Source organism: Cricetulus griseus, chromosome 7 (assembly GCF_003668045.3).
Source record: "Cricetulus griseus strain 17A/GY chromosome 7, alternate assembly CriGri-PICRH-1.0, whole genome shotgun sequence".
Taxonomy (NCBI): domain Eukaryota; kingdom Metazoa; phylum Chordata; class Mammalia; order Rodentia; family Cricetidae; genus Cricetulus; species Cricetulus griseus.
This window is the reverse complement of record NC_048600.1, coordinates 110,564,417-110,586,137: the sequence shown is the minus strand read 5'-3', so window position 1 is coordinate 110,586,137 and position 21,721 is coordinate 110,564,417. Positions and strand designations below refer to the sequence as shown.

Genomic DNA, 21,721 nt, shown 5'->3' with positions numbered 1-21,721 from the left:
GTTGGGAAAATTAAGTCAACTAAAGAAAGTCTTAGCTGGGTGTGATAGTACATACCTGTAACCTCAACACTGGGGAGGCAGGACAGTGTGGAGCTAGCCTGATCTTTACAGTGAATTCTAGGCTATACACGCCTACACAGTGAAACCATTAAAAAAAAAAAAAAAGAGTCTCAATGGGGATTGTGGGGCTGGAAAGATGGCTCAGAAGTTAAGAGCACTGATTGCTCTTCCAGAGGACCTGAGTTCAATTCCCAGCAACCACATGGTGGCTCACAACCATCTATAATGAGATCTGGTGCCCTCTTCTGGCCTGCAGAGATACATGCAAGCAGAATACTGTATACATAATAAATAAATAAATCTTAAAAAAAAAAAAAAAAGTGTCTCAGTGGGGGCCCAGAGCACAGTAGGTGTTTGAAAACTCAAGTTGTTTGATAACCAGATATGTAGACACTCAGCTAAGTTTGCACAAAACATAGTGGCACAGCACACACTCTCAGAACTAGGCACTCCTCTGCACACAGTGGCACTATGGCCCCTCCCACAGCTGGCTTTTTATTTGTTTTGAGACAGGGTTTCTCTGTGTAACCACTCTGGCTGTCCTGGAACTCTCTCTGTAGATCAAGTTGGCCTCAAACTCACAGAGATCCAACTGCCTCCGAGTACTGGGATTAAAGGTGTGTGCCACCCCACTACCACCCTGGCTGACTGGAGGCTTTTATGGGCTAAGAAACACTGCCTTCCCTCGAGGGGGGGATAGAGGCCCACAGACCTAGCTTCTAGGCCCTTTGGGAATGAGCAACACGAGTGCCAACGTGGAAGCTGCTTCCAGCAGATGAGGAGCATGGAAAAGGTGCCAGGCTGGAGGACTACAACCCATCGGGAGAGCTGTTACCAGCCTGGGTGACGCCAAGGGACAGGGGCCCAAAGACAGAGTCTTTGCTCATGGTGGGAAATGAGCACTTATAAAAGAGGGTGAGTCTGGAGTCAGCCACAAAGTAAACACCCAGGCCATTACCAAGGCAACCACAGGCTGTGTGGGACAGGGCCCACAGTCCCCTCCACCCTGATCCACTCCACCCAGATGCCCCTGGGCTGTCTTAGGTCTTCTGAGGGACCTCTTTGGCTATGCCTCCTCGAATCAAACTGGCAGCTCCCTGAGAGTGAGGGCTTGTTGCTTCACAGCCATGTTGGGGTCTCTGAAGACCAGGCCAGCATCTATCTCTCTGTCCCTAGGGTCAGGAGAAAGAAACTGCCTCAGGGTACCGCTACAACCTCCCTAAGAATGAAGGCCACTGTTTTTCAGAAATGGTTTTGCCCTGGACAGCCTTTGTCCGGGGTAGACTTCCAGAAAATCTTAGGCTGGAGTGAGAGGTCGGTCAGTAAAGTGCTCGTCCTACAAGCATGAGGACCGAGTTCAAGCTCAAAGAACTTAAAAAAAAAAAAAACAAAAAGACCAGATGTGACTGTGTGTTCTTACAATCCCAGTGCTGGGGAAAGTAGAGACAAATGGATCCTTGGGGTTTACTAGCCTACTTGTTGAACTCCAGGAAAATGAGAGATCCTGTCTCAAAAACAAACAAACAGACAAAAAACAAGGTCTAAGGCTAGAGAGATGGGTGGCTGAGGGGTTAAATCACTTGTTGTTAGTGCAAAGACTTCAGTTCAGTTCCCACCACCCACACTGTGGCTCACAACTCCAGTTCCAATTCAGGATCTGACATCCTCGTCTGGCATCCACAGTCACCGGGCACACATGTATTGCACATACTAATACACATGAAATAAGCTGTCCTGGAACTCACTATGTAGACACAGATAGGCTGGCCTGGAACTCAGAGATCCACCTACCTCTGCCTCCCAAGTGCTGGGACTAAAAGGATGTATCATCTACCAGGCAAATAAATAAACTTTTTAAATTAAACAATTAAAAAAAAACTAGGAATGGCAGCCAAAGTTGTCTTCTAGCCTCTACACAAATGCACACCAGTGTGCCTAGACACATGCACACATGCACACACACAACACACACACACAACACACACACACACACACACACACACACACACACACACACTTTATGGCAGGAATGTTATCCCAGCATTCAAGAGGTAAAAACAGGGAGATCAGAAGTTCAGGTTCATCCTCAACTACTATTTGAGGCCAACTTCTGGTACTCGAGACTCTATGAGAGCAGGGCACGGGAGCAAGAGGATTATTTGGATGCTCAGAAAGGATCTGGGAAACTGAAATAGAGGGAATATATATATATATATTATATATATAATATACAAATAATATTATATGTTATCTATTATATATAATGCAGCTGATGTGGGAACAGTATGGCGCTTCCATCACAATTTCAATCCAGAATTACCAGCAATTCCACTTTAAACTCAAAAACGTAGAAATCACTATCTGTATTCACATGCTCACAACAGTATTCTTGACCAGGCATGGAGGCATATGACACTTTAATCGTAGTACCTGAGGTGCAGAGGCAGGCAGATCTCTGAGATCAAAACCAGCCTGGTGTACATTGTGAGTTCCGGGCCAATCAAGGTTGCATAGCAAGACTTAGTCTCAATAAAATAAAATAAGACACATCAGTATTCTTCATTATAGCCAAGAGGTGAAAATGGTCCAAGCATGCTATACACTCAATAATGACTTCACGATGGGCTGGAGAGGACCTCTCTTCCAGAGGTCCCATGTTGGTTCCCAGCACCCATATCAGGTGGCTCACAACTGCCTGTGACTCCACCTCCAGTTAGAACTGACGCCTCTGCCCTTGCTCTCACATTTACATGTCTATACCCCACACAGACACATAGGCATGATTTTTAAAGCTTCTTAAAATGTAGCTGGGGAAATGGTTGCACACGCCTGTAATGCCAGCACTCAGGAGGCAGGGGCAGGCAGATCTCTGTGAGTTCAAGGTCAGCCTGGTCTACTGAGAGAGTTCCAGGACAGCCAGGGCTGTTACACAGAGAAACCCCATCTCCAAAAAAACAAAAACCTTTTTAAATGCTTTAGATATTAAATTTTCTAGGCCTGGCTGGCCTGGAACTCACTGTATAGCCCAGGCTAGCTCAGAACTTGTGGAGATGCTCTTGCCTTGGCTCCTAAATGCTGGGATTATCATCTGGTTTATAAATTTTATATAAATTTATTAAAATTGAAATAACTGAAAAGTCAAACACAGAGGAAAAATGATTTGACTTTTTGTTTGTTTGTTTATTTTATTTTGAGACAAGGTTTCATGGTGTAGCTCTGGCTGTACTGGAACTCATTTTGTAGATCAGGCAGGTCTTGAACTCAGAGATTTGCCTGCATCTGGCTCCTGAGTGCTGGGATTAAAGGTGCGCGCCATCACTGCCCGACTGGGACAAAATGTTAACAGCAGCTGGTTTGAATTACAGGTGGTTTGGGATGCTGCATACACCTGGCCTAGAAGGCCCCTAGCCTGGGTGACCTAGGCCTGGATAACTCTGGCCCTGAAGCACCTGGGAATCCAGTCTGCATCTTGTCAGGAGCTCCACACAGAGGAAGCTCCTGGGCTGCCAGGGACCCTGACACACACAGAAAGGCCCTGCTATTGATGGGATCCTTTCCCTTGGAAACTGAACCAATGGCCCCACACACTTCCCAGCCCTGCCCCATGCAGAGGCAGTGGAACTGTTGAAGAATTTCCTGGCTCAGTGTGGGACTGCTGTCTGAGATCCAACCTTACAGAGCACACCCATCTGGGCTAAGCCCCTGTGAGCCCACAGCCACCTGTAACACACACAAGGGTGTGCCCACAAAGGGTGTCCCTGTCTTTGCCTGCTGCAAGGATCCTGACTGCACACATTGCAGGATGCAGTCTGTCAGTGCCACAGCCAGCAGAGCCCCCTGCTGGCTCATGCAAGTCACCACACCAGGTCATCTCAGTGGGAAATGAAAGGGACAGTGGCCTGTCCCCCACCTGCATTCTCCAGGACTCTCAACCCCAACCGGCTGAGGCATAATCTCGCCCCACCCGCCCACACACACACAAAAAAATTCCTTACAGGAGAAAAGGTTTCCTGAGGGACAAATTATGTAAAACCTTGAAGTCTCCCTATGGTCTGGGAGTACCAAGGAGGCCTAATTCCCTCTCCTGAAGAGACTGTGGAACTCCAGTCAGTCATTCCTATCCTGAAGGCAGGACCTGCCTGAAGAAACTCTTCTTCATGATCATCACACCCATACCATCCCTGAGACAGACTGGAAACTCAGTGTGAGACACCCTTCTCTGCACCCCAGCCCCCAGTTCTTGTCTTACCACCTGGACAGAGACAACAGGTGCACTCACTGGTTTCTTGAGGGCAGAGGGACAGCTCAATTCCAGTCCAGCTGAGACCACATTCCCTCAGAGGGCAGGTTTCAGCAGGTTCCTAACATCTCCCCCAGGGCATGTGGGGTTCTCTGCAAGAAGAGGCTCTCAGCCTCACCTCTGAAACCACCCCACCCCCTCACCTTAGCCCTGCCCAACCTGCCCAGGCTACCTTTGCATTCTTTTGTGCGCTGGTCCTGCCTCTGAGCAGAGCCTGTCCTTGTTCTAGCCTATCTTGCAGCACAAACAACCAGAGTCGTTGAGGGGACGGTCAGGTTATAATGTCAAATGCCCTCCTCTGTGCTCCTGACCATGCCAGAGTTGGGAGAGCCTCTGGGTTGGTGACCCATGGTCAGAAAGGGACAGAGGGCATCTCTTATGCTTATACCCTCACCCTCTGTCAGCCCATCTCTGCCCTCAGGTGTGTAACCACAGGCACAACAGAAGTTGATGGCAGGCCCTCTGCACACAAAGCCACACAGCACCTTGGGGACCTGAGTGGTGCCACTTATCACTACCTTGTTCCCTGACCCAGGCCACAGCTGGATAGGGAATTCTACACTCAACCACGGGACACTGAGGGGAGGTGGACAGAAGGCTGGAAGAAAGATCTATGTCCACCCCAGCATTCAGGAAGGGACACATTTAACATGGGCATTCACTTTGGTCCTTCTGTAGGTAAAGGCTCTCAGTCAAGTTCACACAGGTCTTCTTTGCTCAGCAAAGTTATTGGGAAGGCATTCTGGGAATGGATAGGTGGGAGGTGTCATCCCCTGCCCCCCAGCCTCCTGCCCACCATTAGGGTGGACCCTGCCACCCAAAGGCCAGTGAAGCCAATCCTCTTCCCACCTACCCCCACTCTGGGCTACTTGGTTTCCCTCTGGGAAGTCAGTCTAGGAGATAATATTTTGGTTACCAGGCCCTGGAGGACACACCTCCAGCCTCTACACACATCACACCCCCTTCCCTGTGCTCCAGTCATCTCGGCTTCTGACCTCCTTCCAGCTCCGTGAGCACCCTGCACCCTTCCAGCCTCTAAGCCACTGCAACACACTGTTTTTGGAATGTTCTGTGGCCTTCAGCTCCCGTCCTGCTTCCCCAACCCTCACTCAAATTCACTCCTACTCACCTTGGAGCTTCCAGCTTTAATGTCTGTCAACACACCAGCTCCAGGTGGCTCAGCTGGTAAAGGGACTTGCAACTAAGACTGAGGACCTGAGTTTAATCCCTGGGACCCACATGATAGGAAGAGAGCTGGCCCACAAGCTGTCCTCTAACCTTCACATGCCACACAAAATAAATGTTCTTTTAAAGTCACTTCTTCACACACACACACTGCCTTGTTCTCAGTGCCACGTCTCGGGGCACCTCCTCAGAGGATGTCTGTTTATGAAGCTAATGTGACCTACATCCCCCTTAACTGTGGGTCCTGGAAGGTCAGGACGGTGTCTGCTTTGAAGGGAAGCATGCAGTCTAGCTAGGCTGACAGCATTGTGATATTTCTGAATGGGGCAGAAGGGAAGTAAAGAATGCTCTCATTGCCCGGCTGTGGTGACACACACCTTTAATCCCAGCACTCGGGGAACAAGGCAGGTGGATCTCTGTGAGTTTCAGGCCAGCCTGGTCTACAGAGTGAGTTCCAGGCCAGCCAGAGCTACACAGAGAAACCCTGGCTCAAAAAGGTGTGGGGGCTGGAGAGCTGGCTTGTAGATTAAGAGCACTGGCTGTTCTTCCAAAGGACCTGGGTTCAATTCCCAGCACCCACATGGCAGCTCACAACTGTAACTCCAGTTCCAGGGGATCTGACACTCTCACACAGACATACACACAGGCAAAACCCCAATGTACATAAAAAATAAATAAATCTTAAAAAAAATCAAATAAAAGAACGCTCTCATCACTGGGATGGCTACCCCTCTCCCCTGGGGGCCCACCTGGGACAGAGACTGCTTCATCTCTTTTTGTTGTTTGCTTTGAGACAGGGTTTCATATAGCCCAGGTTAGCCTCAAACTGTGTAGTATACTGCAAAGGATGACTTTGAACTTCTGATCCTCATGCCTCTAGCCCTTAAGTATTGGGGAGAACACACCCATGCTTCAACTTTTTGTTCTTTCTTGGTGGGAACAACCAAAAGTGGGAGCATTGAAGTACAGGGTAAGGGGGGACAGAGCACACAGACACAGACGGAAATCTGCGTTCATCCTCTGTAGTCATGCCTTGTCCTCACATTTAGTGATCCAGCCTCCAGCTCTCCTCACCTGGTCTCAAACACGCTAGACACAGCACTCACCCATCTGTCTCTCCCTGTCTCCTTCCCACGACTCTGACTGGCCTCCCCATCCTCAGATGTCAACCTGGAGGCTGAAGGGTGGACCCAGGTCCCACAGTGTCTGTCAGATTCCTGACAAGTACCTCTATCTCCCTTGGCAAGCCAAGCCTAGATTCTTGGCCACCTCGTCTCTACTATCGCTGAGTCTTCTAGGCCCAGACAAAGGGACAGAGCGGCTGTTTCCTTATGTGTACAGACTACCAGGAGGCAGCTGAGACTTCAGATAATTGTAGAAAGGCTGAAGGGAAAAGGTGGGAGAGCAGGGAGGAGGAGGAGAGGACAGGGGATGGTCCGGCCAGACGTGAGGAGCGACAAATATGCGAAGTACGCCTGCCCCGGAGCTATGAATAGTGCAGCCAGCCTGCCAGCCGGGTCGCAGTCCCCGCCCCGCCCCACGGAACAAACTGCACAAACTGCACCGGGCCTGAAACGAGGTGAGAGCCCTAGGGGCCGCAGCGGCTTCTGCCGACAGATGGGCCCTGAACGTGAAGGGCGTGGTCATGCAAATAAGGACAGCAGGCACCTCTGATTGGTGGGTCGCTGCCTATCGGAAGCTTGCGCGGAATGGCCACTACCTAAGGCAGCGCCCGCAAGCCGGAGGGCTGTTTCCCAAACCTGTGGGCCCCTTAGGGTCATCATCAGTCACCAGTCACCTCAGAGAGGAATCTCAAAGATGCCACGGGGCCGCAGGAGACCTCCCATTCCTATTACTGCCCAAATAAGGCTCTGCCTCCCTAAAACGCCATCCCTCTCTACCTTAGCCCCAGGTCAGCCTCGCTTTCTTAGAGTTCCCAAATCTGAGCTCACAAACAGCTGAGCACTTAGGAAATGACATGTAAACCAGTCCCTGTCCAGAGGTACGCGTGGATCCGTGGCCCTACCCTGCCCCCTATTTGTCCCCAAACAATTCAAATTTTAGAGATATAATGTAGGAAAATGGAAAGGTTATCACCAAGCGGGGCTCACGCGGTGCTCAGTCTCCACTGTGTACCCTGGTCTCACCATTTCCCTCTCCAAAGCCTCCATCTCCTCAGCCGTAAGGGGCTCCTGCAGATGCTCAGCTAAATGCCTGGCATCTAGGAGCTGCTCAGCAAGTTTTAGTTCAGCAAACCCCAAAGGATTTGCAGAAATTAAAAGCAGTCCAGTTTTATAAAGATCAAAGAGGTAGACATGCAGTAAACAAAGCAGATGATGTGGACACAGGGATCAAAAAAAAAAAAAAAAAAAAAGCCTAGGCGGGGGATGTCTCTGTCCCAGAATTGGGGATGGGTGTGGAGGACAGGGATCACTGAGAACTCAAGGCTTGGGAAACATACAGAGTTCCAGGCAAGATTGGACAATTTAGTGAGACACTGTTAAAAAAAAAAAAAAAAAAAAAAAAAAAAAAAAAAAAAAAAACACAGAAACAATGGGCTGGAGAGATGGCTCTGTGATTAAGAGTACAGGCTGCTCTTCCAAAGGACCTGGGTTCGATCCCTAGCACTCACATGGCAAATTACAAGTATATGGAACTCCAGTTCCAAGACATTCATTTTATTCTTCTGACCTCTACAGGCACCAGACACACACACATTACACAGACATACATGCAGACAAAACACCTGCCCACATGTATAAATAAAAATAATAATAAAAAATCACAACACCACCTAAATAAATAAAAGCGTAAGTATATGCATGAGTTCAATCCCCAGAACCCACAAGGTATAAGTTGAGAACTGCCTGACCTCCACTTATGTTCTGTGGTGCACAGGCTCGTGCGCGCACACACACATACACACAAAGGAGGAAGAGGAAGAAAATAAAAGACAGCTCAGCGTAGGGGCTGGAGCTGCAGCTTGGTGGTAAGCCCCTTCATCTTAACCATAGGTTTGGAATGAGACGAAGTTGGTCATATAACTAAGGCGTATTGCAACCTTACCAGCAACTGTCTTCTTCTTTTTCGTTTTGTTTTGTTCTTTGAAACAAGGTCTTACCATGCAGCTCTGGCCAACCTGGACCTTTCTCTGTAAACCAGACTAGCCTTGAATTCACAAAGATCTGCCTGCCTCTGCCTCCAAATGCTGGGATTAAGGATATGCACTACTGCTGGGCACGTTTTTAATCCCAGCAATGGGAGGCAGAGGTTGGCAGATCTCTGTGAGTTCCAGTCCAGGCTGGTCTACAGAGAGAGTTCCCAGGATAGGCTCCAAAGCTACACAGAGAAACCCTGTCTCAAAATAAAATAAAATAAATAAATAAATCTAAAAAATGTTTTTTAAAACAATAAAGACAGCCAGGCATTGGTGGCACACGCCTTTAATCCCAGCACTTGGGAGGCAGAGGCAGGCGGATCTCTGTGAGTTCGAGGCCAGCCTGGTCTCCAGAGTGAGTGCCAGGATAGGCTCCAAAGCTACACAGAGAAACCCTGTCTCGAAAAACCAACAAAAAATAAAATAAAATAAAATAAAACAATAAAGACACTAAAGATGGATGTTCAAGGGCCACTTTGAGGTGCCTGGATATTTACAGATTCAAAAGTGAGCTCCTGTGAGTGTAAATAACCTGTAACCCCTGCACCTAAAAGGCAGAGCAAGAGGATCCCCTCAAGCTCCAGCCCAGCCAAGGCTACATGGACCCTGCCAAAAGACTGAAATAAGTAATAAATAAAATCACCACCATGCAAAGTCACCCAGGATCTAAATTGAACACTGGGCCTCTCTGGATGTCACACACCTCTAGTGCCTTTAGTCCCTCTTTCTGTGTCTGCTCCACACTGTTCCTTTGGTCTGCCTGGGTCCTTTTAACACTGGTAATTTAGGCAAGGGGGCCATGGGAACATTCTGGGATAGCAGGTAATGGAGATGAGAATCTCACAAGCCATGTTTATAAAATCTTAGTGGAGCCTTTTTGTCTGGCTTTTGGGCAACAGGAAACTCAGACAAGGAACCCCTTGAGGGCAGGGCTGTGTGGAGCCTAGGGTGCTTACAAGTAATGATCACCCCGAAATGAAAGCTGGTTTGCTTGAAGATCTGGCCACTGCCCAATTTTTCCCAAGCGCCAAGCCTCCTGTGCTGCCCCAGGCTATAGTCAGGGGGAGGACAAGAGGAATACTATGCCAGCCATGCCTGGGAATGTCCTTGGCAGCCCCAGACCATACCTGGTCCCTCAGATAAGCTGTTTCCTAGCACTGAGGGACCTGGGCCTCTGAGACCCAATGCAGAAGGCAAAAGCTGTGGGGGAGGAAGTGAAATGACTCTCTCACCTGCCTGGGTGACCTATCCCATTTCTCTTTTCTTGTACACCTGCCCACTCTCAGCTGTCCACACAACTCCCCTAGGTGCAGGAGGGCCCAGGGGCCCAGGGCCAAGGTCTCATTAGAGCTAATGAGAGCTCAGCTGTGTAGATGCCAGCTCAAGATACAGGGAGCAACAAAGAGGGCCTCATCCCCTCTGGGAGAGGAACCTGAGACCACACCTCCAGAAGACCTCTCAAGTCCAAGTGAGGACAGTTCACACCACTGATGACACTTTCAGAGAACTTCGTCACTGGGAAGTTTCAGTGTGTGAACATCTGAGCATACTTACACAGTCTAACCTCCTACAGGTTACTAGGCAGTGTGACCTGGTGGACTATCAGACAAACACTCCAGTCCCTTGTTAAACTATCACTATGCCTCACATGGCCACATAGTAAGTATGCAAAGAGAGGTAGCATAGCATCAGGGTGGGGCGGGCAGCTTACCTGACTGGGCAAACCAAGTGTCCCCTGTCCATTGCTCAGTTCCAATCTGTAAAGTGTCCCTTCCTGAGTAAAGCTTGGGAACCCTACTCCTTCTTTACCTGGATGTCATTTTTTCTCTTTTCTTCCACTCTCTTTCCTTTCTTCCTTCCTTCACTTATTTTAGTTAAGCTGGTACGGTGGCACAAGCCTTTAATTGGAAGCAGAGGCAAGCAGATCTCTGTGAGTTTGAGTGTGAGGCCTCACAGAGATGGAACTGAACTCCAGTCTCCCTGTATCTACTGCCTGAGTTCTGGGATACAGGCATGCACTCACTACCACACCCATGCAGCTCTGAGGATCGAACCCAGGGCTTTGCACACACTGGGCAAGCACTCTACCACTGAGCTAGGCCTTTTTTTTTTTTTTTTCATTTAATTTCATTTAATTTCAAGACAGAGTCTCAACTAAGCTGCCCAGGCAGGCCTTGAATTTGTGATCCTTCTGCCTTAACCTCCTGCACTACTGGACCTGGCTCTCCAGTCAGTTCTTGTTTGTCCTGTCTCCCTCTTAGCCTGCCTTTTCTCTAGGCCTCATTTCTCCTAAAGGAAAGATGGGGAGTCAGGAAAGGGTACCCTCTCTAATTGGCTGTTCCTCTCTCCTCCCTCCTGCCCTCCCCCCTGTGCAGAACCATTACTGTCTCCTCATTGATAAGGAGAACTCTGGTGAAGCACAGGGGTCTCTGCTCAGAGGTGGGGGGTCTCCAACCTTCTAGAGGCTCTAAGGAGCAGGAAAAGTCATGTGGCCCAGATCCTCACTCCACCTCTCCATGTGCTCCAGGTCCTGCACCCCAACCCTGGTCTCCCAAGTGGCTTTCGCATCAGTGGTAGGAATTAACAAGGAAGAAGACAGTGCTTGTTTGGGAGCCCAGTGTAGACAGAATCAAACCGCTAACTGAAAGAAGCCCTTCCAGAACTGACACCCTGCTTGTCACTGAGACCCAAGTACTTGTCCTCCCACATGGCTCCCACATGTCCCCAGCCCACCACATTCCTGGGGCCCACAGGCCTCCTGCCCTATGTCCCTTTGCCCAGTCTGCCCAAGCTCTCTCTCTTCCCAGAGATACAGGCTGGGTTTTGAAAGGGTCACTTCAAAGAGGACAGCCTGTGGAGAACCCAGCCAGACCCAGGCTGGCTCCTCTGCCAGATTCCTGGCAGCTGTTGACAAAGGCTCCACTGTTTCCCCGGACCTCCCCCCGACGCCCCCAAATGCACTGGGCATAAGGCTTTCTTTCCCCGGTTCCACTCCTACGGGCTAGACTCTGATACAAGGAGCAGCTAAGGCTTCTGCTACATGAGAGGCTGTGTTGGTGGACCAGGGACCTCTCCCCTTCCCTTGGCACTCAAACCCAGGATGATCAGGTAGCCTCCAGGACCAGAGGCACGGGTACCTCCCTGCTCCTTGGTTACCCAGTCTTTCTGGCTCTGTAGTGGCCTCTCACCTTCTCTAGCCCACTTCACACTCACATCAGGCCTTCCAGGGTACTTCCAGGCAGCCTGTCAGGGATACCTGGCTTCTGAGATGGTACTTAGCCCCAACCATAGTGGCCAGCCTTTAATACTTCTTCCAGACCCGGCATCTGGCCTCAGTCTTAGCCTCCAGTAAGCACAAGTCCAGGAAACAGCTCTTTTACTACAGTAACACAGCAAGGATCTCCAAGAAGAGCCCCCAGGGGGTTCTGAGCTCACCTTTAACTCAATGCCAGAATTATCACTAGTCCACATCATTGTCCACAGGGGCTTGGATACCTCCAGTGACAAAGACCTCACTGCTTCCCCGGAAGCTCACTTCCTCTTCAGATAACTCTGACCATAAATGTTTGTTTTGTCTGTTTATGATGGTGTCTTATGTAGCCCAGGATAGCCTCAAACACATTATGTAGCCAAGGATGACCTTCAACTTCTGATCCTCTTGCCTCCATCTCCTAAGTGCTGTGATTATATACCCAACGAAAAGCTGGGGATCAAACCCAGGGCCTGTGCACGCTAGGCAAAGTGCTCTACCATCTGAGCTGTATGTCAGCTCCTTTGTTTGGTGTTTGGGGATTTTTGCTTATTTGCTTGCTTATTTGGTTTTTATTTGCTTTGAAACAGGGTCTCACCCTGTAGCTCAGTTTGTTCTGGAATTCACAGTGTAATCAGTGTTGACTCTGAACTGGTGGCAAGCCTTCTGCCTCCCATCACCAGGGCTTGGATTGCCACCATTGATCATTATTTGCCTATCAGTGGCTGCTGCCAATAGAGACTGGCCTGATTCCCCTCACTCAGGCCCCTCAATAAAGCTGATGGATTGTATCTGAGGTAAGAAAATGCAGGTCAAGAGCTCAGTCACAAAGTGCTCGCCTAGCACATGTAAGCTTCAAGTTCAAGCCTCAAGTCCATATGAAAGAGAAAAACCAAGGCTAGTGTCCAAAGCCAAACAGTAAAGATGGAGTAGAGTTAAAATGGGAACTAAGAAGGGCAAGGCCCAACCCACACACTCAACCACAGGGTGCTCCAGACTCCCAAGAGCCTGCAGGGGCATACCAGACCCAGGCCTCAGGCCCTCGTCTCCCAGGGCCGGCCTGTTGGGTCAGAAGGTAGAGCACCAAATATCTCCCAGTGTGCAGGACCCTATGAGCAGATGAAGCTGTAGCCTGGAGGTGGGTCCTGACTGAGTAATGCTAATTCAGACCAGGAAAAGAAGAACAGAAAGGAAGGGTGACCCAGCAGCCCAGGCATGGAAGGGTCAAAGGAAGCTAGAGATGTCCCTGGGCCCGAGGTTTAGGACAGATGCGGGCTGGAAATCCAACACCTGTTGCTTGAGAGATGAACAGTTGATAACAGCCAGGCTGGATGACAGAGGACTCTAGTCCCAGGGCTGACGCATGCACAAGGATGGACATTTAAGGCCTGGCCCAGCTACAGAGTGAATCAAGTCCCGCCTCCTTAACTTAGCAAGATCCTGTCTTAAAATAAAATAGTGAAGGGGCAGCTCTTCCAGAGGACCCACATTTGATTCCCAGAACCCATATTGTGCCTCACAACCGTCCACAACTCCAGTTCCAGAGGAGCCAATGCCTTCTGACTCTGCAGGCACCAGGTCCACATGTGGCACACATACATAGAAGCAGGCAAAACGCCCATACACTTAACATAATAGAAACAATTTTTTAAAAATGCCAGATGCCGGGCAGTGGTGGCACACGCCTTTAATCCCAGCATTTGTGAGGCAGAGGCAGGTGGATCTCTGTGAGTTCGAGACCAGCCAGGTCTACAAGAGCAAGTGCCAGGATAGGCTCCAAAGCCACAGAGAAACCCTGTCTCAAAAACCTCCAACCAAAAAACAAAACAAAACAAAACAAAAAACAAAAACAACCAGGGCCTAGGCATATAGATAAGGAGAGAGCACTCATCTCAAACGTACAAGGCTCTGGTTCAAATCTCAGTTCTAAATCGGGTACGGTGGTGCTTGCCTTTAATCCCAGCATTAGAGAGGCAGCAGCAGGAGAATAAGAATTGATGGTAATGGACTGGCCATAGAGCACTTAGGCAGTGTACACTTATATCAATCCTGAGCACTAAAAATGAAAAAAAAAAAAGTTAAGATCTAAGACAGGCCTTGTCCCAGACACACTCAGACCACCCTCCAACTTGATAAGAACAAATCTTCCCACTGTCTGAGGTAAACACCTCAAGGCTGGGATGGGATGCAGACCTTTGAAGGCCTGTTTCTCAGCACCTTCCCCTCAGAACTCTGGGAAATGAAGAGCCAAGTGAATGCAGGAGAAGCCAGGAGCTTTGTGGGCAGGGGCACCTGGTAGCTTTGGAGGGCAGTGGTGACAGGAAGCCCTCAGAGACTTTGCCCTTCCTCCCTAGGTTTAGCTCAGGCACTCAGTGCAGACAACACAGCAATACTCCCAGACTGTCTTCCTGAGACCCTAACCCCACCTACGTGCAAAGGATGGGTTACAGGATTCTGTGGGTTTGTCATACATTGTCTCACCATTCATGAATCCAGTTAGTCAGTCAGCCAGTCAACAAATATTCGCTGGGTTCTGGCTAGGTGCCAGACTGTGTGGTAACAGACATGACACCTTTAGGCCACTGGAATGAGGTTAAGAGCACAGTCAGTTCCTTAGCTCCATCACTCACTTGTGTGACTGTAGGAAGTCGTGGAATCTTTGTGTCAGCTCAGATGGCAATAACACACCTGCCCAGCACTACACACCATGGATGAGATTTGATATTATTTTCTTGCCTTTGAATAACTCTAGTCTGACAGGCCTCCTATCCCACTGCCAGGGAGAGAGCTAAGCCCAGGTCACACTGGGAGACCAGTGGGGGAGGCTTCTGGCTTGCACTCTGCAAACATTTATGGAGGACCGCCCTGTGCCAGGCTCTGTGCTGGGTGCTGGGGACACAGATGAACAGGACACATTGTGTACTCATCCCTGCCACACCCCCAGAACTCAGTCCCAGAGGCTAGCACTGGTGGGGTGGGGTAGGGGGGTACATACCACCATGAACATAAACCCTGGGAGCCTGGAACTCAGAGGGACCTAAGTCTTCATCTGCCATTCACCGTCTGAGGGGCACGACACAGTCCACTGTCCTTTTCACCTTCAGCATGAGAAGTTGAACAAGAGGGGCCCTTTGGCTTTGACCACTCAGCCAGTCAACAAATATTCGCTGGGTTCTGGCTAGGTGCCAGACTGTGTGGTAACAGACATGACACCTTTAGGCCACTGGAATGAGGTTAAGAGCACAGTCAGTTCCTTAGCTCCATCACTCACTTGTGTGACTGTAGGAAGTCGTGGAATCTTTGTGTCAGCCTAGATGGCAATAACACACCTGCCCAGCACTACACACCATGGATGAGATTTGATATTATTTTCTTGCCTTTGAATAACTCTAGTCTGACAGCCCCTTCCCAAGGGCTCTAACTCTACCCATGTCCAAAGCCAAGGCCATCTGGGCCTGATGTCTCCCTGAGACGGTGAAGACACTCTCCGGGTACAGCCTGGTACTGCCCTGTTGACGTACTGGCACAATTTCATGAAACAGGGGCCTAGATCTGAAGGCGGGTTGTTTGGAGGGGGGGTGAGTGTGGGGAGAGGCAGTGCCAGCTCCCACAGGCCCTATTCATGACAGAGTCCGGGTGGCAGAGCAGGATAGTTAAGACCAGGCTTTGTCTAAATCCCTGACCAAGCCAATACCTCACCTTTGATCCCCTGCAACCAGCAGAGCAGGGCTGATGCGCCACTAGAAGGAGAATGCCAATGGGCTGCCATAGGCCTGGAGCGCCAGGGGCAGCCTGGGGAGGGAGGGAGGCTGAAGACCCGCCAACAAACACTGAGGGACACCTGAGGCTGTGACACCCTGATGACCAACAAAGACAAGCAATCAAGCTCTAATCCAGCAGTTGGAGGATTCAGTGTGGACTCTACTAAATGGACACAGATTCAAGTCTTCCATGATTCTAGCACCCAGTGGCTTGGCTCTTTCCTCCCTGACTCTGTTCTCTCTCTCTCTCTCTCTCTCTCTCTCTCTCTCTCTCTCTCTCTCTCTCTCTCTCTCTCTCTCTCTCTTTATGTATACAGTGTTGTGCCTGCATGCCAGAAGGCACCAGATCCCATTATAGATAGTTGTGAACCACCAAGTGGTTGCTGGGATTGAACTCGGGACCTCAGGAAGAATAGCAAGTGCTTTTAACCTCTGAGCCATCTCTCCAGCTACCAACTCTGTTCTTTATGAACAATGCAGCTTTGGCCACACTATTATTTCACTGTGCCTCAGTGTCCTCAACTGTAAGATGGACAATGACAGGTAGTACTGACCTTGAGGTGGTAATGTGACAATTCAAAGAATAAGTTGTACAAATCCTGACCCAGAGGAACTGCTACCAAATCTTAGCTATCACTGAGGAGGCTGACATAGCAAGAGACTCTGGCTCAAAAAATCTCTAGCACTAATTTATATGCTCATTTGAATATATTTGCATGCTCTCTGGATCTTTTTAGATATCTGCATTGGAATCCAGCATCACAGCAGTCCACCTACTGGAGGATATATCCCTGTACCATGCATGCCCCAGGATGCTCTGAGGTACTGCATCTAACAAACCTGTCCCTGGAAGTTCTTCTGAATAGCTAGCCCCAATCTCTCACCCCAACACTTAGTCCAGTCATCTGCTCTGTAGTCTATCTTTTATATTATTATTATTATTATTATTATTATTATTATTATTATTTTGTGTGTATATGGTTTTTTGAGACAGGGTTTCTCTGTGTAACAGTCCTGGTTGTCCTGGCATCTGCATTGTATACCAGGCAGGCCTCAAACTCCCAGCGATCCATCTGCCTCTGCCCTCTGAGTGCCACCACCGCCCAGCCTATCATTATTATTATAGACAGTGTCTCTTTATGTAGCTCTGGCTATCCTGGAATTCCCTATGTAGACCAAGCTAGTCTTGAACTCAGAGACCTGCCTGCCTCTGCCTCTGCTGAGATTAAAGACACCACCACACCCAGCCATAGTCTGCCTTTTAATTTTACACAGGTTTCAAAGTATCCTCCCCATGAGGGGTGAAGCAACCCACTGCCCACTCGCACCCTGCCCTGCTCTCAAATCCCACACCCTCCCTCACTCCCACTCCCAGCTATGCCAACATCACTGCACCCTTTTGTCATGAGCTCAGGGTCGCCCTAAGAGAGGACACAGAAGGCCTTATCCACACTACCCACACAAAAGGGTTGTTTCCCAGGTCTAGTTCCTGAGCTTCAGCTGGGAACCACACATCCTGCCCCATCCCAGCAATACACAAGCTTTCTTCCTAATAACCACCCCCCCCAAAAAAAAACCTTTATTTCATGACCTAACCACCACTAGACCTCAGGTTCCAACCCAACATTGCCACCATACCTTTAGGTCAGACCCTATCTGTAAAATAGGCACTAACATTGCCAGGCAGTGGTGCTGCACACCTCTACTCCCAGCCCTGGGGAGGTAGAGGCAGGTGGATGAATCTGAGTTCAAGGCCAACCTCATCTACAGAGTGAGTTCCAGAACAGCCAGGGCTACAGAGGAAAACCCTGTCTGGAAAAAACAAACAAACAAACAAACAAACAAAAAACAACCAACTAAATAAATAAATACATACATACATATATACATAAAAACAGGCACTAACATTTTTACTACACACAGGGGACTTTGAGATCCTGGAATCTAGTATTTTGTGGAGGGGACCCAGGGCTCTCATAATTTGAAAGGAAAAGATAGCACCTGGGACACAGGGCCTTGGAGTTCCCAGCCGTCTGGGGGTGGATCCAACCACACATGTGCAATGGGAGAAAGCCACCAGGGCTGGGGGCCTTTGGGCCAAGTTTGCAGGCCAAATGACTACTTCTGTAGTAGAGATTCAAATCTCTTGCTGTCAGCGCTGGCCACTTTGGAAAATGAGGCTGTTGCCTTGGCAAAGGGGAGAACCGTATGGGATCAAAGGCCACCACCCACCAGTAGCCCACAGGGGGCTAGGAGTGGAGACAGTAAGGGGTCAGGGATAAGTGTGTGCTGTTTGTGGGGGGAGAATCGTAAGGACTCAAGCCTAATGACCTCCACTCCCACCCCCTGTCCATCCTGAATTTCAAGTTTATAATTAGGAAACACACTGGCTGCAGGGAGGGGTAGAGAAGCCGACTGAGGGAGAACTTAACACATCCAGTTCAGAGACCACAGTCTCCTAAAGAGTTTGCAAAGTACATGCCCGCGGGACCAACACCCCGCGGACAGGAGCCCGCTGGGGTGTCAAAAGATGGAGAAGCTCAGTTCTGGCCTTGACCCTCAAACTGGACCCCAGGGAATGTCTTTTCCAAATTCAGGAAAACTACTGGTCAGGCAGTGTTCAGCCCTTCAGCTTGCCCTGCCAACCGTGAGCTGGGGAGTGACTGAGTTGAAGCCAGACTCCAAGGCAGGGGACTGACCCTGTTGGGAAGGTAAAGGCCCCTCCCCAGCCTCAGCAGCTGGCAGATGAAAGAACCCAAGCAGAGCAGCCCAGCGCTGAGTAATGCCCCTGGCACCCCGCTCCCGGACCCACCCACAGCCCCAGAGGGCAGAGGAGAGGGCCGGGCAGGGCTGGGGTCCCGGTCCCGAGCCCCGCAGTCCACAACGCAGTCCCACCCGGAGGGCGAGCCGATGATGTCCCGCCCCAGAGCCCCTCCCCCACTCCCTGTGGCTCCAGCTGTGCGGGGGCCTCGCCAACGGAAAACGAAAACTCGGGCAGAGGAAACGGCGGCGGGCGCCCCGCCTGAAAATCCCGGACAAAAGGCGCGGGCCTCCCACCCCCGCTGCCGCGGGCCTGGCACCAACACCGACTGGGTGGCCCCGGCCCGGTAGCCCCTGGGCTGTCGGGGACCCCTGCGCGGCGGCCACCTCCAGCCCCTGCCTAGCGCAGCTGTCCCTCCTGCCACTCCCCTGCAGGACACCAAGCTCCCGCAGAGGTGCCCACCGACGGGGGCACAGTGACCCCAGCTCGGACGTGGCCCCTGGTCCCGCCCCAGACTGGCCCGAGCTCTCACCTGGGGGGGCCGGGGCTCCGGACGCGGCGGGATCCCGACCAGGCAGAAGGCGACTCCATTCATCGGGCCGCAGTGGAGGCTCTGCGGCCAGGGCACTGTAGGGGGCACGGGCCGGGGGGCAGGGGGCGGGGCCCAAAGGGGGCGGGCTCTACGTAGCTCCGCCTACCTGCTCCCACCCCGCCCCACAGGCCACGCTCCACACCCGGCGCAGTCGGTAGCCTTTCCACACGCTGCGCACAAAAGTAAAGGGACCCGAGACAGAGATCTACGCGGACCGTGAAGCCAAGGGTCAGAAACGAACCTGGCCCAGAGACAAGGTCTCAGGGAAACTTCTGGAGAGAGGGCCTACAGGGGACCTGCCCAGACAGATGTTGAACGGTGAGCACGGAAAGAGGAAGAACCCAGTAACAGCACAAGGAAAGGCAGCTAGAAAGGGACAGAAACGGACCCAGAGATCCAGAAAGCCTGTGAGTGGCGGAGACAGGATGAAGCGACCTCATCGCATACAGGGAAAGATTGGACAAGGCTTGGGGCGGAGGCTCTAGGTAGGGACTGGCGGAAGTTGAGGCACAACAGACGTGGTGTGAGGTATGCCCCCCTTCCATCTAGAAGAGACCCCTCCCAGGAAGAGGGGTTACCACGAGGGCAGCAGAGTCAGGGCTGGAAGGGAGTTCTGACAGACGCCCCAGACTTTTGGTGCCCATTGCAGTGAAGGCTGTGCCTCAGACCTCAGGTCTCGCAGAGGCCCCAGAAGAGACACTCCCACCCTGCTCCACTGGGAGCTAGCCTAAAGAGACACTCCTGGCCTGAGCCAGCTACTCTTTCCCCAATCCTCCAACAGAGCCTCACCCTGTTTCCCCAGCTCACAGGCCCCCACACAGTCCAGTGAGAACCAGTACCTCAGTCCTTCATTGTGAGGGGAGGTTCTTTTGCTATTAACTCTCACTCTTCCTCTTCCTCCAGCCTATGCTGACATCTTCCTGAGCCTTCTTACAAGATTTTTTTATTTTGTTTGTTTGTGGGTCTTTCTCTTTCTTCTTTTGTCGAATACGTAGTCCTACCTGTCCTGGAACTTGCTCTGTAGACCAGGCTGGCCTCCACCTCACAGAAATTCACTGCCTCTGCCTCCCAAGTGCTGGGATTAAAAGGGTATGACAGCACGCCTGGCCCTGTTTTGGGTTTTCTTTGGTATGACTTGGTTTGATGATTTTGAGACAGGGTACTGCAGAGTGGCATTGACCCTTACTCCTGCCTCAGTTTCCTGAGTACTGGAATAAAAGTCAAGAGACATCACACCTGGCTCCTTCTTGCCACTTTAAAGTCTTCTGTACTCCTTTCCCCAGATCATGAGGTGGGGAAAAAGCAGATATCCCCAAGAAACAGGGGAGGCAGGCAAAGCAGAAAGAATAACTGTCCTCCAAAGACACCAATCCCTGAGCCAGGAGACCTCATCAGGAGGCTTGCTTCACCACCACCACTATCAGGACTGACCCAAGTCTCCAAGCCCACCCCTTGCTACTTGTTCAGGCTCTCAGGAATGCGGGCTGTGGGAAGGGAGGCATCAGTCAGTCCGTCCCTCCTCCTGAAAGCCTGAAGGCCACTGATAGGCTCACACTTTGGGCTTTAAGTCCGGGCGCTCACAAGGATTCTCTTCTAATGACCTCTCTAAGTTCTTTCACCCCATCAAGGTCAGAAGCCAGAATTACCCCCTCCTCCTAAAAAAGTCCCTGCTACCGTCTAATTGTCATCCGTCACAATGCCTGGATCGTCTCAGTTTCACAGAGTACCAGTTCCTCCCGCCCCTTCTGCCTGCTGCCCCAGTGTTCCAAGGCATATCGCCCCCCTGGCACAAGGGTCCTTTCCTCCCAGAACAAAGGGTTGTCTCTGTAAAAAAGAGCAGATTTGAGCTGAGGCTGTGGGGGCAGGGAGGAGGGTGGTGGCCCCTGGGGTGCCCCTGGCTCACTTTTTCCAGAGCCTGATGCCCTCAGACCCTACAGGAGGCAGTAAGAGGAAATGAGCTCACGCTGACCGGCAGGCCAATTCCTCCCTCCACAATGCACAGCACGAACCCCCTCCACCCCTCCCACTTCCCAGAAAGTGCACTCTCCCCCACCCTGCGGCCCCTCCCACCTCTTCCTGCACCTTGACCTGCACCCCCTCCCGCCAGTCATTCCTATCCATCTCCTCAGGCCTTCTTCCACTAATCACCCCTCCCTGTCTGTCCCGGCTCCCCATCCTCCATCTCTGCTTTGCTACATATCCCGCCTTTCTTCCTCACAGGCTCTTACTATGGGGTTTGGGGTAAGCACACTCTCACTTGAGGGGATTATGGTCCTTAGGGGGGATCCCCTTCATACTCATTGCTGAACCCCTCCACCAGTCCAGTCATGGCTGTTGACCCAGAATTATACCCCATGAAGCATGGGTCCTGCAAGGGTGTGACAGGTGGCCCTGGGGATCTAGGGATCAGGCCCTGCTCCTTCCCTTCAGTGGCTTGACCTTCCTAAATCATGACTCTATGGTGAGACCCCAAAGCAGCCATGGAAGGCTGAAGAAACAGGAGGATGGCCTCCAGGAGCTGCCCCTGGTTCTGCGGGGCTTCGTGGTTGAGCAGACCTGGATGAGGGGAATGGAGAGAGAGGCTAGCTGGGGAGAAGGTTCCCCATGGACAAAGGCAGGGACGGCTCCGGTGGTGTGTGAGCAGGAAGTGTGATG

The 21,721-nt window shown here is 51.0% G+C and overlaps 1 protein-coding gene across 1 annotated transcript in view; it reads right to left on the bottom strand.

The window, feature by feature from the left end:
- Window positions 1-19,149, bottom strand: part of Arhgap23 (Rho GTPase activating protein 23) — an 85,945-nt gene extending 66,796 nt beyond the window's left edge. The window contains 1 exon segment of the mRNA XM_035447489.1: window positions 19,007-19,149. Coding sequence (XP_035303380.1) covers window positions 19,007-19,069 — 63 coding nt within the window. The 5' untranslated portion in view covers window positions 19,070-19,149.
- Window positions 19,150-21,721: the final 2,572 nt, after the last annotated feature.